This window comes from Vidua chalybeata, chromosome 1 (assembly GCF_026979565.1).
Source record: "Vidua chalybeata isolate OUT-0048 chromosome 1, bVidCha1 merged haplotype, whole genome shotgun sequence".
Lineage (NCBI taxonomy): Eukaryota > Metazoa > Chordata > Aves > Passeriformes > Viduidae > Vidua > Vidua chalybeata.
The window spans coordinates 6650789-6668689 of record NC_071530.1 but is presented as its reverse complement, the minus strand read 5'-3'; the positions used below and the strand labels follow the sequence as shown (position 1 = coordinate 6668689).

General features: G+C 40.9%; 1 protein-coding gene across 8 annotated transcripts in view; it reads left to right on the top strand.

Moving 5' to 3' along the window:
• The window catches only part of KMT2C (lysine methyltransferase 2C), a 190868-nt gene that overhangs the window by 147478 nt on the left and 25489 nt on the right, over window positions 1-17901 (top strand). For 7 of the 8 annotated variants that reach the window (XM_053942468.1, XM_053942498.1, XM_053942526.1 and 4 more), the window contains 13 exons: window positions 2102-2206; window positions 2555-2602; window positions 3733-3870; window positions 4055-4087; window positions 4170-4289; window positions 6339-6477; window positions 6735-6949; window positions 7066-7139; window positions 9698-9880; window positions 10504-12369; window positions 13392-13717; window positions 14484-16300; window positions 17365-17476. In XM_053942468.1, coding sequence (XP_053798443.1) covers window positions 2102-2206; window positions 2555-2602; window positions 3733-3870; window positions 4055-4087; window positions 4170-4289; window positions 6339-6477; window positions 6735-6949; window positions 7066-7139; window positions 9698-9880; window positions 10504-12369; window positions 13392-13717; window positions 14484-16300; window positions 17365-17476 — 5176 coding nt within the window. The remainder of the gene's footprint in view (window positions 1-2101; window positions 2207-2554; window positions 2603-3732; window positions 3871-4054; window positions 4088-4169; window positions 4290-6338; window positions 6478-6734; window positions 6950-7065; window positions 7140-9697; window positions 9881-10503; window positions 12370-13391; window positions 13718-14483; window positions 16301-17364; window positions 17477-17901) is intronic. The other variant, XM_053942482.1, reaches the window with a different exon arrangement.

The window sequence follows — 17901 nt, the reverse complement described above, 5'->3', positions numbered from 1 at the left end:
AAACATGCTTTAGATTAGATGTCTTGTGTGAGTTTTGTGGATTATAGACTCTATCCCTCTGCTGTCACCAGCATTCAAGTATTTTTATAGACTTAACAAACTCCATTTTGAAAGCAGGATGGTTTTTTCAGCTTATCTCCTCTGAAGGCCACTGTGGAATCAAATTTCCTTCATAGTTAGAGACCCTCAAATTTGAAGCCTGAATTTATTCATGGCCAATTTGTAGCTATAGATGGTAAACTTTATATCCTTAAATGTTAGATCTTTTCACCTGAGCTCCTCCCAGCTATTTACACAATATATTCATATTCACATTAGAAGCTGAATTGTTAGGGCTGTGGAGAAAAGCACCATAACATAAAATACTAGAGAAGAAATAAAGGCTGCCAGTACAGTCCCAATGCTTCCTTCATGGGCTTTTTTTTTTTTTTTTTTTTTTTTTTTCTTCCCTGATACTTAGCTACCTTCAACCTGACTTGAGAAAAGTTAAAGAAGGGCTAAGATCAATCCATCAGGCAGCTGAAGTCATTACATCACCTTGTGGTGCCTGGTGTTATAGTTACCTGCATAATTAGACCAAATTGCCAGAAGGAAAACAAGTATCTGAAAAAACCTAAACAAACTAAAAAACTCCAAAAAAAACAACCCACCAAACACCAACAACTAGGTTCTGTTGAGGGACTTACATTTAGCAGTACTTTTTATCAGGTGCACAAATAACTATGCCTGCAAAGTGGTGTGCTGGTATCAGTAGGAGCTGTATTTTGTTTGTACATTTAAATGGACTGCTCTGCACTGGTTTATTAATCCACCTTGTCGAGTGTCAAATATAAAACCTGATTTAATTAGGTTGGTTTCATCTTGTCTGCATTAGAAAGGGTAAAAGTTTTTCTTCACTAGTAAAGTGAAGAAAAACAATTTTTGTTTTGACTTGGTAATGGAAGGGAAAAGGGTTGTCTCTGAAAATCAGCAGAAGACACTTGTAATTCATTGTTAAACTTAGCATCTTGGAAAGTAACCTCATGATAGAAGTAAGTCCTTGGCACCAGGCTCTGAATTAAGCTGTATATTTTCCTGGGGCAGTTGGATTGTAACAATGGGAAACACATCTGTATTTGTCTGAAATGTGTGTGTTCTTTGGCTTTCTGGTCCCTCTTCAACCTGGCCATATATTTATTTTCCACATTGTATGTTTTATGATTTGTATTAATTCCTTTTTTCTATTAAATTTATATTTGCCATCTCATCATGTTTTATTAGTCTGACAGTGATTGCTCATGTTGTCATGACAGTCTGCAGTTTTAGTGAAAAATATTTTTTTCAAATTTTATTTGTTTCTCAAACATTTTTTGCAAATGTTGCACATCTGTAATAGTCCAAAGCAACTAGTTAATAAAACCAGATGGGCCATTTGGAGTAATTCCTCTCTAGTGAATTGGAGGTCAAGAAGATAATAGTATCCAGAATTTATTATTTAATATTAAAGAATTTATTGCTAGACCAGGCTAGTTTTTCCTGGATGGCGAATAAACATGACATTTCTACCTCTGGCCATTACCACTCTGTCAGGTTTTCTTCTGATCTTAAAAGTATCATCTTCAATTTCTATTTATTTAATCTTGCTTTTTACTCCAGATTTCACTTCCCTATCAGGGTGCAGTAACCAGTTGTTTCTGTATTAAGAAAGAGAGTGGTGGTAAAAGAAGTAACTGATTTTTTTTTTTAAACACTCCTTGTAGATTTCCTGTGAGCTATCCTATATAAAACCTATTTGTTGACTTACACATTCATGGGCCTTTTTGTCTCAGAAGTTGCAAGCTCAGAGTAGATTTTTTTGGGATTATTTTTCCCCTGGAATCATCCAGTCTTTGTTTCACATGATGTCATCACATTATCACTTCTAAAAAGATGAATCAACATAAGCATGTGTAGGTGGCTCAGTCCTGGCAGGGAGGGGCTGCTGGTCAGCACAGTCTCTGACCCCAGGGACACCTGGGCATAGGAGACCCTTAGAGCTTGGTACATCTGTGCTTGGGGTTGCAGCTCAAGAACATCACCAGAGACGTAGAAATGTTGATTTTGTTCTTTGCATCTTCTACAGGTAGCACTGACGATCCTTTAGCTGATCTTTCTGAGGTCTTAAATACTGATGATGATATTCTTGGAATACTTTCTGATGATTTGGTAAAGTCTGGAGATCATTCAGGTATGTATGTCCATAGGGTCTCTCCCTATTGCTTCCTTTTTTTCCTCTTTATTATAGATGTATTTGTTGTACTGTATCTGTAGGTTCTGCTCTATTTCAGATACAATTTTCATGTCTTAAGAATACCTTGATTTGGAACAATTTTGGTTTATTCTACCAAAAAAAATGCCCAAACTTGTCAACATTTTGTTTTTACTTGGCTCTTTGCTTTGCTGCTTAAGAGAAGATAAAATGTAGCTGCTGTTGTCTCTCATACCTGCGTAGCTTTTTTTCAGCATGCAGCTTTTTCTTTACTTTTTTTTATTTTCGTGTTGTAATCATCCATTTTATCTGGTTTGGGTCCTGTAGGTCTTGATTTATGCACTTTCCAGGTTGAGAACTCACCCTCCCCATTTGGTAAGAATCTAAACAATGGATGATCCATGGTTAGCAGTAGCCCTCTTTTCCTAGTGGTTTTAGCTGAAAGAACTGCATGTGTAGAAATTGCTTCTCCTTTACTGTGTCACTAATTCATGTTTCATTTTCCACTTTGTGGTGTTTGAGTCTAACACGACCTCTAAACTCTGCACTCTGCCTTTAAGAGTCCTGCATCAAGTTTTGCTTATAGCTTTTGAAAACCTTCCTCATTTTTTGTGTTTCATCATACAAACCCGTGCATTTTCTTGCTGCCACTGTAAATATTACTTCCTGTAGTAGTGTGTAGTTTTTATCATAATGGTATATTTTGTAAAAGAAAAGCATTTTTATCAAAGTGAATATATGAAAGCATGATTAAAGCAGTAAGTATCCTTTTATTTTCACTGGATAATGGTTCATCACTTTATGCAAAAGACAGGTGGACAATAAGTAGAATGGCATGTTTCATTATTTTAAATTTGGGGTTATTTGGTAATTACTACATAAATATATTTTAAATACTAAAAGACATAATTATTTTTCCCCAGATTTTTTCTCATTTGAGAGATTTACTGACTTGTAAGGGATGTTAGGAAATTTATGTAGTGAGTTCTGTTTTCTTAGTGCCAACAAATCAACTTTGACATAACCCATAATAGTTAGGATTTGTTTTTGAAAGAGAAACTTCTCTAATTTGTTTTATATTGGCTACACGTCAACAGCATTTCAGTAAATATTTTGTGTAATATTTGAAGTGAACTTTAAGGTACATGAGCATGAACCACGTTTACTACTGGTGTGATTCTTTTCAAAATGTGAAAAATACTTAAAGTGGAACTATATTGTGAAACCTATACATTCAAAACTCAGTAGTCTTACTTCCCATTCTTCCAGTTGCATTATATTCAATTAACATTCCTCAAACAATACAATAAACTGGAGGTAAAGAGTGGGAAGGTGTTTTTACTTTTTCTAATCAATGTTTTGTTGTGCCTTACCTTTCAAATATTAGAATGTCCTGGTTTAATTGACAGCTGAATTCTAGGGGAAGGAAATAGGGTTTTTGCTTTTTATTCAATACTAATAAAATTTGCTATTCATGTCTAATTTAATATTCTTTCTTCCTGCAGCTGGACTGGATATTGGCCCCATCTCTGATGATCCTTCTTCTCTGCCTCAGCCGAATGTCAACCAGAGCTCACGGTCACTGAGTGAAGAGCAGTTAGATGAAATCCTCAGTCCAGAGCTAGACAAAATGGTCACAGATGGTAATTTTTTTTGTCCTTAATCTTGGTCTTCTCCAGAACTTAGGTAGAAATCATCTTTTCTTTTTCTCTTTCCCCCAAATGACACATCTCTGTATTGTAACAGACCTATTTGGACTTGGTTGCGCAATTACTTTCATTGCTTGTCTGATGATTACTTACCCTGTGTTGCCTTTGCTTTGTCCAGGTGCTATTCTTGGCAAACTGTACAAAATCCCAGGTACGTGTTCTGATCCTCCTTGTCTTTTATGGAACACAGTTCACAAGCAATGCCAGCAACTCATGCAGAGTGTTTTTTGCAGAGCTGGGAGGGAAGGATGTTGAAGATTTGTTCACAGCCGTGTTGAGTCCAGCAGCCCCACAGCCAGCTCCTCTGCCACAGCCTCCTCCCCCACCACAGCTCATGTCTTTACACAGCCAAGGTATGTTCCTCTGGTGCCTCTGTGAGCAGCAGTCTGGCCAGGAGAGTTGTGCACCTTTTAAATGCTGATGTGGATGTAGGACTCGTCTTATGCTGTGCAAAATTGTGGAATCTGACATTGTTAATTTGTGAAATATTACTCTAAATCTGTTCTGAAGGGAGTATGTGATTAACATCCATGTAAATGTTGCTAATAGAAAAGGACAGTTATCTGAAATTTTTCTGACATATTGGTGCTTTTACTTTAGCTGACACTTAGATGGTTTGGAAATTAGTCTGTGATAAAGCATGTGTTCTCTTCTGACACTCTTTAATTACTTTTGAGTACCTCCTCAAGGGTAAGGCAAGACACTATGTAACACTGATTTACTGAGTCTTAATATCTGTAAGAATGTAGTTTCATGCATTAGCTAGGCCTAATAAAAAGGAGGCTAAACAAATTTAAAATTTATCTTGGAAATTATACTTTATTTTTCTTCATTACTACTAAAATTACCGTGAGTTAGAGACAGCATCTTGCTCTTGTATTGAAGGCAAGATATTAATGTTATCAGTAGAGCTGTTTTTATAAGCAGTATGTGTGAATATAATTGAATGTGCTCCTTTTCTCATCAGACATCACTTCTAGTGGGTTTTCTGTGAGCTCATGTAAAGAGTGTCCACACTTTGATACTACTATGGTACTACAAAGAACGACTATGCAAATTGATTTGAGCAGTGAATTAATAATAAGAAAAAAACTGATTTGGTTCCTAGTTGGATCAGTTTTCCTAAAAACAAAATAATTCAAAACCTCTTAGAAAGGAGAGTGTTTTAAGTAAATAATGAGTTGATTTAAAGCAAAAGATAATGTAGATACCATTGCCTGTTTCCCAAGTACTTGAGTACTGGGGATAGCTCCAGCATTTGAGCTCTGTAAGATTGTTCAGCTCCTCCCTGTGGGAACTGCCATGATAACAAAGTTTTGGATTTACAGTTTGGTTCTGCTCCAGTGGAATGATCCACAGATAAATGCTTCAGTAGTGGTGAAGCTTGCATCAAGTTTCAGCAATTCCAGATAAAATTATTACTCTCTTCTCATAAAGACATGTGAGCACACAGTGCAAACCAGAGGCCTGACTCCATCCTGTTTGTTTGCCAGGTCTTCACAGTTAGTCGCTCTGTTTGTTTACCAGCACAGTAACACTCTTAAATTTTGTGTTACAGCTGTAGCTACTGCATAGCTTACATAACCTTTAGGTCAGAAAGAATCTCCTAAAATGGGAGAATGATACCATGTCATCCTGCAGATACATCTGATTCCTGAGCTACTTCTGTGCTTTAAGGAAATACTGGGGCAACAGTTATAATCTCACTTAAGTGATGGGATCCAAGGGCCAGAATTAATTCTGTGTAGTAACATCTGCAAATACCATCTGCTGGAATGAATCTGCCTGTACCACATTTGTAATACTGTAATCAAATAAATAACATTTTCTGGCTTCGTACTGCTAGACTGGACATTTAATTAGAAAATGTTAATGCTCATTTGAGTAGAGTTATCTGTTTCATTGGTTACAAATTAGGGAGTTAGTAGATAATGAGACTTACTTTGGTACAATGCTCAGGAGTCTCAGAAGAGGAGATGTTTAATTCAGGTGGCTAATGATCATCCTGCAAGGACTGAAAACTACCTTCTCCATGGCTTGCTGCTTGTATCTGGATCTAACAAACATGAAGAACATCAGCTTTTAAGTTTATTACCTCAATAGAAGGTGCAGTACTGTGGCATGGACTACTGCAAAAGTTTTGGGAATCCATTTTTGAAAAAAATTGTATTTTAGACAAGAAAAAAAAATCTGTGCCAGGGATGTGATAGAGTAGAAAATAATCCTTTAAGCATACAAGGGAGGATTTTAAACTGATCTAAAATCTTTCCCAAAAAAGTAAGGTCAGCACTGTAAAATTTTTAAAAATGGTTAATTTTTCACTAGAGGAGACATTGTACCTCTTCCTTAGAAGCAGTCACCCTTGAAAACTTAAATGAGTAACTTAAACTTCTTCTTTCCAGGAGAGAATGCATTTCCAAGAGTGCCCCTCATAAATGGTCTGATTGGCCCCAACCCTCATCTTCCTCACTCGGCTCTGGCTGCTGGAGGTGGGCTGGGCACCTTCGCTCCCATTACACAGCAGCCATACACTGATGCCAGGTAAGTCCACATGGGGAGTAAAAGATATTTGGTGTATTTAGCATTAAAAAAAACTATTAGTAGCAAAAACACCTGGAGGGTGTTGTTGGTTACTAATAATGTGATATTATTAGTTCTTGACCACAAAACCTTATGTATTCTTGCAGTGTGTTCACTGCTGAAATAGCAAACAGAATGAGTACTTTGCTTACTGAGGCTTGGTTTGTTATGCTGTTTTTATACAATCTGTAAAACAAGCCCCTTTTCTGGTCTGTCAGGGACAAGAATCCAGCGTTCAATCCAGTGGTGAGTGATCCCAACAGCTCATGGGCACCAGCTGCTCCACCCCTGGAGGGTGAAGGTGATACCATGTCCAATGCTCAGAGAAGCACCCTAAAGTGGGAGAAAGAAGAAGCTTTGGGTGAAATGGCAACTGTAGCACCTGTTCTCTATACAAATATCAACTTCCCTAACCTGAAGGAAGAGTTTCCAGGTGAGTGATATACTGAATCAAGTTGAATATTTTGCAGCAATTGGTGCATCTTGATTTGAAAGTATCTCAAGTAGACTTATCATAGCCTTGTGTACTGACACATTTTTTGGTTGCAGACTGGGCTACAAGAGTGAAGCAAATTGCTAAACTGTGGAGGAAAGCAAGCTCTCAAGAGAGGGCTCCCTATGTGGTAAGAACAATTTCCACCTGCATTTGCATGCTTCCAGCAAACATACCTTTCATTTATAAGGTTGTGTTTTGTTTTGCTTTTAATAACTCAAGTTTTAAGTTTAGTGAAAGTTTTCCATACTCCTTTTTAATTTAAGTCTGAATACTTGCATCTGTATTCTTTGTTTTTCAGTCTTGGAATAAATTCTATTAGTACTGTGCAATCTAATGACATCAGCTGAGATGAGAACATTTGTGGCTCCCACTGCCTCTCAGCTGCATTTGATTCATGCCTCAAGTCATCCTTGCTCTGTCTCTTTCTACACAGAATCTCACCAGTTTCTGCAGAAGGATAATAACAACTGATCATGAGATTCCTCTCCCTTTCATCATCCCCTCTCACTGGGCTATTCTTTTTTCCCTGTTAGAGTTCCTGAAGTCTTTCAGCTGTTTGAACTAACAATTCCAGAGGTGTCAGTGCTCACACCTCTGCTTTCCTCATTTATTTCCACTCCTTGTGTTCTTGCTTTACTGTTCCCTTTGTCTGCTCACTCTCTTGTATTGTTTTGTATGGAAACTCTTCTGATACCTTCTGATATCCATTTTTCTGGTACCATTTTGTGGGGAGTATGAAGGACTCCATTTTTCTCTCCAAAATCATTCACCTTCTTCACATCTGAGTTAAGTGAGCACAGGTACTTGTAGCAGCGATCTGGAGTTACATGGTCATTAATTTCACCCTACAGAACTTCTGCCATTCAAAGGGGGTGACCCTTAAGCTTTATTGATGCCTCTGTTGAAGCCTGTGTGCATACAAAGTATTACTGAATCTTTTGGACTTTCCCAACAATTGTTGGCAAATGTACTTTTCTTTAACTTCCATTCTCTCCTTCCATTCTCTCTCCGTCTTTGTGTCTTCACAGCAGCAATTGGATGATCATTCTCTTTTTGCAGGTTTCTGTGGATTTTGCAGTTTTCAGTCTCATAGCCTTTCTCTACCTGCTTTTTTTCATATAGTCCCATCAGTAAACAAACTTCATTCCTCTGCATGTTGATGACTCAGAGTTTAGCAGTACTGCATCATCTTCTGCTGTCCAAATTCAAAATTGCTGTGATCTCTGGCTTAAGAGGATAAATCATATCCTAAACGCATTGTGAGAAGTGGAGTTCTTGATCTTTCTGAAACCCTTTCCACTTGAAAGAATAATTCTCTCATTTGTATCACTGAGGCATCATCATTATTCTGCTTTTTATTCAGTGTTGCAGTTTCAGCACCTTTGGACCTCTATGTCATCTTGCCCATGCTATAGTTAATCTTGGTGATTTCTTCTTTGTGGTATTTATAACACCCACTTACATGGGTGGCATTTACCACTTCACAATTATTTGTATTGCTGATTGCTTTATTTTTCATTGTTCTTAAAAAATGCAGTCATATCCTTGTGATGGGTATCCAAAAGTCAGCAGCAAAATTTACTTCCCTTACGTACAGGAGGAGAGTGCATGCTCCTGCACACCAGTATTTACACAGCAGGATGTGGTTAATTCCTCTCAGAACAGTCCTTGTGCTTCTGCCATGCAGCTCCTGCTGGTGTGCCTGGCACTGGGCACACAAGAAGCTGCTGTGGTACCTCTCCTGAGGGACCTCACTCTGAGGGGTTGAGTGAAGGCTGAAATGAAATTCAGAGAAGTATTAGCAAATTTTCACTGTAGGTTTTTTACTTTACTTAGCATGCACAATCCCATCACTTTCAGGGAAAAATGACAGTGATTTTTCTGCTGCTGTGACATTGGTGCTCTCATCCATGTCCGTATTTCATTGTTGGGGGGAAGTATTAAAGGCTTTTCCTCTAGGCAACCCCTACTTGACAGCTGCAGATAAATTTGTGAAAAAGAGGATGTGAGGGTTTGGTTCAGAAAAGTAATCACATCCTAGATTGGTGGTAAAACAGGCTCTTTGAAACTTCCGTTAGATACTTTAAAGTGTCACTATGGCTGTAAAATGCCTCATTGAAGAGGAATTGCTGTGTCTCCATACAGTTTTTCCTGATCCATAAGCCCATATCCTATGTTTATACTATTAACTGTTAACAGACTCAGATCTTTAGAGGTCATTTAATGGACTAGACTGTATTTTTCTTGTCATTGGAGTTCTCCACATTAGTGGCCTTTATTGATCCAAGCATCATCTGCTGTGCTCAGCCTTCACGTTGTAGACCACACCAATATGTGATTCGAAAGGTAAACTGGTGCGATTAACGATTTCTTGGCACAGCACAGTGCCTGGAACAGACACCCTCCTGTATAGAAAAGCTTTGCTAATAGGTTTACTAATTTACTAATTGCTAGTAACCTCTTAGTTCCTTCCATATATGTTAAGCAACAGAATTTCCATAGAGGTGTGAAATTTTTCTGTTTGGAGTTCTTTCCAAAGTGCATAATGTCATTTCCACGAGGATGCATTTGGACTAAAACAGGCTGTACAAATAATTTGGTGATAGATTTTGTAGGAATAACAGATGCAGTGTGCACACTTAGTAGAAGAAAATAAGTCTAACTGCATCTTTTCTCTTTTTCCAGCAAAAAGCCAGAGATAACAGAACTGCTTTGCGCATCAATAAAGTACAGATGTCAAATGACTCCATGAAAAGGCAGCAGCAACAGGATAGCATTGATCCCAGCTCACGCATCGACTCCGACCTCTTTAAAGATCCATTAAAACAGAGGGAATCAGAACATGAGCAGGAATGGAAATTCAGACAGGTGTGTAGCATTTAAGGTGTTTGTTATTTTCTCCCTGCTTTTTATTGCATTGTAGGAATATGTTGTAATAAAATCAATTTGAATCTTTCTTTGTAGAAGAGTATACAGTCAGCCATTCTGCTTGGGAAGAAAATAGATGTCTTCAGGAGATAAGCTGTTAGTAAAAAAACTCTTTAAATTTTGACTCTTAAATCCTGTGTATTATAGAAACAGGTTGTTCTTTCTCTGCATGGGTGGCTGGTGCAGTAGGTTTTTATTATATACCCTGTATTGCAGTAACTTTGTCCTGCACATTGCTGCCTCACATGGGGCTGGATGTCTCTCAAAACCCACACCAGTGCTGCATGTCAGGAACTTTTGTCTCCAGAGCATAAGGTCGGAAAGCAGTGATGCTCTTTAGGCAGCCTGGGAAATTCTTATTCCCAGGCAAGCAAGATGCATGTCAAGGTAATTGATCTTCACAAATAGCTGGACTCTCTGCTCCCATTGCATTTAAAATTTACAATTATTTGTAACTGATACTGGATATGTCCTAATGTTTTAATTATAGAGTCAGTCATTAGAAAGATTTTGTATACCCTAAACTTAGAAGTGTAACATTTTTCCTCGTAATTTTTAAACAGCAAATGCGGCAAAAAAGTAAGCAGCAGGCCAAAATAGAAGCCACACAGAAGCTTGAGCAGGTGAAAAATGAGCAGCAGCAACAGCAGCAGCAACAGCAGCAGCAGCAGTTTGGTTCACAGCAGCTCCTGAACCAGTCTGGCTCAGACACACCGAGCAGTGGGATCCAGAGCCCCTTAACGCCGCAGACTGGCAATGGAAGTATGTCTCCTGCACAACAGACATTCCATAAGGATCTGTTCACAAAGCAGCAGCTCCCTGCTACGCCCACATCGGCGTCCTCAGATGATGTGTTCCTAAAGCCACAGGCCCCACCTCCCACTCCCTCCCGAATCCCGGTACACGATTCGCTGTCTCAGTCTCAGACTCCTCAGACATCATCACAACAGATGTTTTCTCCAGGTTCCACAAACACGAGGCCTCCTTCTCCGATGGATCCCTATGCTAAAATGGTGGGAACACCCAGACCAGCACCCATCAACCAGAACTTTGTCAGAAGGAACACCATTGCCCCGTTAGATTCCTGTGCAGCACAGTCCTCCATATCTCGGGAGCCGTCAGGAAGCAGGCCCTCACCAGTCAGGGACTCGTGTTCTTCATCTCCAGGTAGCAGCGATCCCTATGCAAAGCCGCCAGACACACCCAGGCCTGTCCTGCCACCAGAGCAGTTCTCCAAACCACTGGGAGTCCCACGGTCGCCCATAGTTATGGAGCAGTCAGGGAAGGTTCCTTTAGCTGCTGGAAGCAGCGATCCGTTTACTAAGCCGGCTCCTAGGACTGACACGTTTCAGAGACAGAGAGTAGCCTCTGCTGATGCCTATGCACGGCCTCCATTGACTCCAACTCCTGCTCCTGTGGATGGGAGCCCTGGACCTTTCAAAACTCCTCTGCGCCCTCCTCAGTCCCCACAGGATCCTTACTCCTCCATGCCAGCCACGCCCCGGCGCGTTGCTGTTGATCCCTATGAAAGGCCCCCTCTGACACCGAGGCCCGTGGATAACTTTTCCCATAACCAGGCCAATGATCCCTACAGCCAGCCTCCCCTCACTCCCCACCCTGCAATAAAGGAGCCTTTTGCCCATCCGCCACGGATAGGGCGCCAGCAGGGTGATTCTTTCCCTCAGTCTGGGCCCATTTCAAGGCCAGCTTCTCAGGACCCTTACTCCCAGCCTCCAGGTACTCCTCGGCCAGTTGCTGATCCTTACGCCCAACCCCCAGGAACTCCTCGTCCCACCACAGTGGATCCATATATGCAGCAGCCACCAACACCAAGACCTGCTCAACCAGCAGATTTGTTTGCTCAGTCCCCAGCAAACCAGAGACATTCTGATCCCTATGCCCAACCTCCTGGAACACCACGGCCAGTTCTCAGTGATCCTTACTCTCAGCAGCCAGCAACCCCAAGGCCAGGGATTCCTGAGAGTTTTAACAGACCTGCCATGACAAGGCCAGGACTAATAACAAGTAGAGATCCTTTCCTGCAGACACCACAGAGTAGGTTGCAGGGCACTTTTGTCAGGCCATCAGACCCATGTTCTCAAACTCCCAGGTCTGCAGGACCTGCAGTAACAGATTCCTTTAGCCATGGTGCAGCTACTCCAGCACATGACCCATATGATCAACCACCAATGACTCCAAGACCTCAGCCAGAATCTTTTGGACCTGGCCAACTGGCCCATGATGCTGCCGAACAGCCGCGGCCTGGATCTGAGGCCACCTTCAGTGCATCTGGAAATGCTCCAATGACTTCTCAAGGACAACAGTTTCCCAAAGTTTCACAAGTTCCTGGGCCAGCACCCACCACGGGAGTAACAGATTCACAGAACACCATGAATATGTCTCAAGCAGATACTGAGAAGTTAAGACAGGTGAGAATTCTCATGTTACTAAAATTCTGGAAGTGGAGGAATTTCCCCCATTCTTGTTAATACTCGAAGTTTCTTGCCATTAAACATAACTGTGTAAGATACAAATTATCTTAGTTTACTTAATATGTTCATTTGGTCCTTGTGGATAGAACCACAATATACAGAACACAGAAACATCAGTAATTTTTAATGAGTTTGGACAAGATCCAAAAAAGAAGCAAAGGCTATATTTGAAGACACTGAAGCCATAGATGGTTGGTCTGTAATAGTGCTTTTAGCTACAGTCTGAGGAAAAAAACAATTTAAAAGGTCAGTTTGTTCTATTCTTTAACAAATGAGGTGTGGAACTGATTGTCAGTGACTTGTTCACTGGCTGGAGAAGGGAGAACAGGCAAAGATCTTAGACCACATGTCTGACTTTGCAGTTGGCCAGTGTGTTGAGGTGAATCCTTCCCTGGTCACTGCTCTTCTTGAGGCACATTGACTCCAGGTTTCTGTCCATGAAAGTCTGGCAAGCAGCTCTTGCTCAGAGATAGAATTACATTCAGCTTGTGGAAAGCAGCTCAGTCTTACATTTGGAAGGAGGGATGGGAAGTGAATTTAATGGAAAACCAGTGGTATTTATCATACAGAGTTAAGAGTAAATTCTGCAGCTGTAGTGTAAAAACTTTTTGCTGAATTTTCTTCAGTGGACCTCTAGTCACCTTTGTCTCTCAGAATGCACTTTACCTGTGCTGAAAGGGCCTGCATTACTGGAATAGAAAAATGAGAGAGTAGCTTCCATGTTAAATGGTAGAATGGGATCACACCATACACTTCACCAAGATGTTAAGTTGGGTTACCAGCATCCTGCACCATTTGATCCTCCTTCTCATTTCTGAGCTGATTGTGGTTGTTGATAATGTTTTCCTGCAACAAGAGAAGAATTTCTTTCCTCCAAAAGGCTTAACCTAGCAGAGTGTAACACTTCAAAAGATGTCAGTTGCAGTGTCAAGTATAATGATTTATTTTCTTGTAAACAGCGCCAGAAGCTCCGTGAGATTATCCTACAGCAGCAGCAGCAGAAGAAGAATGCAGTTCGCCAGGAAAAGGCCTTGCAGGATGCAGCTGCTCCTCCCCATGCTGCCCCTCTTCAGCATTGGCAGCAAGACAACTTAAATCAGATCTTTAACCGCCCTCCTCCTCCCTATCCTGGGAATATTAGGTCCTCTGTGGTCCCTCCAGGCGGGCCAAGGTTCTCCATGTACCCGAAGGACCAGCGTGGGCCCTTCCCTGGGGATGGGCAGTTCAACAGGCCCCAGTTCCCAGGAGATATGAACACCATGGGGATGAGACCTCATGGTCTGAGGTAAGTTCTTGGATCTCTTAAACTCATGGTATTACAGGGGTAGCTAGAGAAAAAGGATGAAAAATCCTCTACAGGAGCTGGTAACTTTCCTGAACTCTGTACGTGCATTGGGTTTTCCTGTAACATTAGAATGTGTGTTTTACACTAAGTATTTTACACTGTTTTGTTGGGAGTAATTCAGAAAAATAAATGGAGAAACTGCAGAACTAGTAAAACTTGCGTGACCTGAAACATCTTGTTGTCCATGGCTTTTGGGGCATTTCTTAAAAAAAAAGATCAGGCTTTATTTTTGATGTCTTAATAATGAATAAATTAATTTCTAATTTCTAATCAAATATCAGCTTATGTCTGTGCCATTTTTAGTGAATGCTACAATATAAAATGAATACCAGTAACAACATACATTCTCAGAAATAATTTTTTTCAGTATCTGGATTTATTTCACTAATTTCTAAATCCACACACTGAGATTTTTTTACTCTGAATTGCATTAGCTTGTATTTTAATTACTAGGTTAGTTCTGACTGTCAGAGTTTTCTATCCATTACTATTATTATTGTTGAAATTGAAAACAGGTTGTTTATTAAACATAATTAAAGCAATTATTTTATTGTAGTCATAAAGCTCATTTAAATGTAAGTATAATTAGTCAAAACATTGATTTAAATATCTTGATGAATGCATCATGTAAAGCATTTTGGCGAACAGTTATTTAGTCACGTGACAATGAGAAAAAAGATGATTTGCCTTTCATGCTTTGTTTTAGATATGGGTTTCCAGGAGGTGGCCATGGTCCGCCCTCGGGCCAGGAACGTTTCCTCGGTCCTCAGCAGCCCATGCAGCGCCCTGGAGTTCCCCCACAGCTGAGGAGATCCCTGTCTATTGACATGCCCCGGCCAGTGAACACCCCACAGATCAATAACACATCCGGGATCTCGCAGCATTTTCCCCCGCAGGGAATTCCGGTCCAGCAGCACAACATCCTGGGCCAGGCGTTCATCGAGCTGCGTCACAGAGCTCCTGATGGCAGGCCAAGGCTGCCCTTCAACCCTGCTGCTGCCACGGTGCTGGATGCAGCAGCTCAGCACCAGCGGCACCCCGGCTTCCTGCCCAGGCAGGACTTCCCAGGCCCGAGACAGGCAGAGCCGCTGAGACACAATTCTCAAGGAATACCAAACCAGTTGCAGATGTCTGCGAGTTTGGAGCACATGTCCCAGTCCCAGCAGGATCAAATCAATCCTGAGAACCCACCTGCACTTGTAATGCGTTCTCTGGGTCAGCCAGTTGCTGATGCATTCCCAGGACCATCTTTGTCTACATCTGCACCTAGTGATGAATCTGCAAACTTGCAGATTGCCAGCCAGCCAAGTGATGGTCTAGAAGAAAAGCTTGATCCTGATGATCCTGCTGTAAAAGATTTGGATGTGAAAGACCTTGATGGGGTTGAAGTCAAGGACTTAGATGATGAGGATTTGGAAAATCTGAACCTGGACACAGAGGATGGGAAAGGAGATGAACTGGACACTCTAGATAATTTGGAAACCAATGATCCTCACCTTGATGATCTTCTGAGATCTGGGGAATTTGATTTAATTGCATATACAGACCCAGACCTTGATGTGGGGGATAAGAAAGGAATGTTTAATGAAGAACTAGACCTGAGTGTCCCCATTGATGACAAACTAGATATCCAGGGCAAGGCAGAAGACCCCAAACAGAAAGAACAAGGTGATACAGCTGTTGCTCCTGCTGAGACCCAGTCTCCACCAAAGAAATCAGCTACAGAAAATGAAACTAAAACAAAAGTGCTTTCCCCAAACACTCAAGAGGAAAAGAAGAATGAAAATGAAAAAGGTGATGGAAATACTGAGTCCACAAGTACTCAACAGGCTGCTGAAGTGGAGTTAAAGGATGGAGAAAAGGCTCCTGCACAACCTGCTAATCCAGAATTCCCTGACAAAACTCCTGTTCCTAGTCAAGATACAGCTGTGCCTAGTCCAGATGCTCAGGGATCTGCTCCAGTGCCTGTTCAAGGAGCAGTAAGTTCCTGCAGTATTTCTGGGTCCACCCCAGTCCTCTCAAGTTTGCTCTCTAGTGAAAGCTCAGACAATGCTGAAGCAAGAACTCTGGGATCTCCATCTCAATCTCTGCCACCCACACAAATGAACCATGGATCAGGTATTCCACAAACACTCATGACACCTGCTGGACAGATCTTGGAAAACACTTTAAATTCCAATCTGCCCATGGTTCCACGAATGAACCATAATTTTTCTCAAGGGTCACCAAATCCAGGATTTATTCAGGGTCAGTCATCTAATCATAACTTTGGGACAGCACAGACATCTAATCAGACTGTGGCTGTACCAAACCGTCCTGGTCCCAGCGGGATCTCTGGTCCTCAGCAGATGATGCTCCCTCAGCCATTAGCTCAGCAGCAAAACCGAGAGAGGCCACTTCTGCTAGAGGAGCAGCCACTTCTTCTGCAGGACCTCTTGGATCAGGAGAGGCAGGAGCAGCAGCAGCAGAGACAGATGCAAGCCATGATTCGCCAGCGTTCGGAGCCGTTTTTCCCCAATATTGGTATGTGGGTGTCCTGTTTGTCCATGTTCTGGTTGGTGTTCTAAAAATGCGGCAACAAATAGTTAAATAATCCACAGGACTGCGAGAAGCAGGTAAGTATGTAAAGGTTGAAGGTGGCATAATAAAAATCAGCCTGCCTACTAGGTACAAAGGGAGTATGGAAATTGAGCATGTAGGTGGAATTCTGAACTCTGGCAAGGCTCCTGTTGTCATTACCAGGATCAGGGTAACTTTGCTTTACTGATAACATTTGTGACATCAGCTGTGTCACATACTCTCTTTATTCTTTAGTTTCTCATGAGATAAGGAGTAAATGCATCCTTTGTAAACAAAATTAAGTGGTCAAGTGCAGTAGCTGACCTTCTTGATGTTTGATATATCAATTTTATGTTTATGGTTGTTTTATGACTTTTTTTGGAGTATTTTTTGTGTCACTAGGAAAGGGATTATCAAAAGCTATTACTAACCCACAGTCTAGGCAAGGCCCAGAAATATCACATATAATTCTGCTTGTACTAAAAAATCAAGAAAAACTGTGGTTGCTTGTTTAATATAACCTAGCAGTTTGAGCATTCAAATCAAGACCATCCATTTAACTGATAATGAAACACTAAATTTTGAGAATTGTTTAAGTTGTAACTACAGTGACCATCAAGGCCACTCTCGTAGTGCACATTATTGATGGTGTGCCAGTTGCCATTTGAGATCACAGAAGCAACTCCTTTTCCTGAGTCTTAAACCTATAAATAGAATTTATTAATCTGTTGGGTCATAGGCCAGATTTGGACTAGAGCCCTTCTCAGACTCTCAGACTGACCTGCTTTTGTTTGTATGTTGTGGCTGAAAACAAGGACAGCTGTTGCTGGAATAACTTCTCCTACAGGATATGTGAAACGGCTTATTAACCTTGAATATCAAAGTGGGGAGGACAATTAATGTGAAATAGGAATGCAGTTAATGTTTTATTGAATATTTAGGCATGAACTAAATGTAAACAAGTAATTTCCATTTAACAACTTCAATGTTCAGCTGTGTGATTCACTGCTGCTGTTTTTGTCTTACAGATTTTGATGCGATTACGGATCCCATAATGAAAGCAAAAATGGTGGCTCTTAAGGGGATCAACAAAGTCATGGCACAGAGTAACATGGGGATGCCACCAATGGTCATGAACAGGTAGGCAACTCTTGATGCCATTCTTTAGGAGTACAGAATGTGAAAGGAAATGACAGAGCTCAGGGAAACTGTGTGCAGGAAATGAAAAAAAATTCTTTCTGTCCTGTAGTTTGCATTTGATGCTAACACAGGATTATCTTCTAGGAATAAGGCCAGTGTGGTAGTAGGAGCTATAAAAGGTATTCAAATGCATCAGATTTGTGTTCCAGTTGTCATGTCATGGGTCAACATGGCCAGCATGGCTTCACTGTTGATGCTCTTCTTGTTTTCTCACTTGCTAATTAGGTAATGACACATCTCCCACGGGTTGTGCCAGAAACTGGGGGTGGCCATGTAACAGTGGAACTTCATGTTGCAGCAAATCATTTAATGCTGGGTATAAGTAAGATTTTAGCCCAAGTAGTGGAAGTTCCATCCTCTCCTTA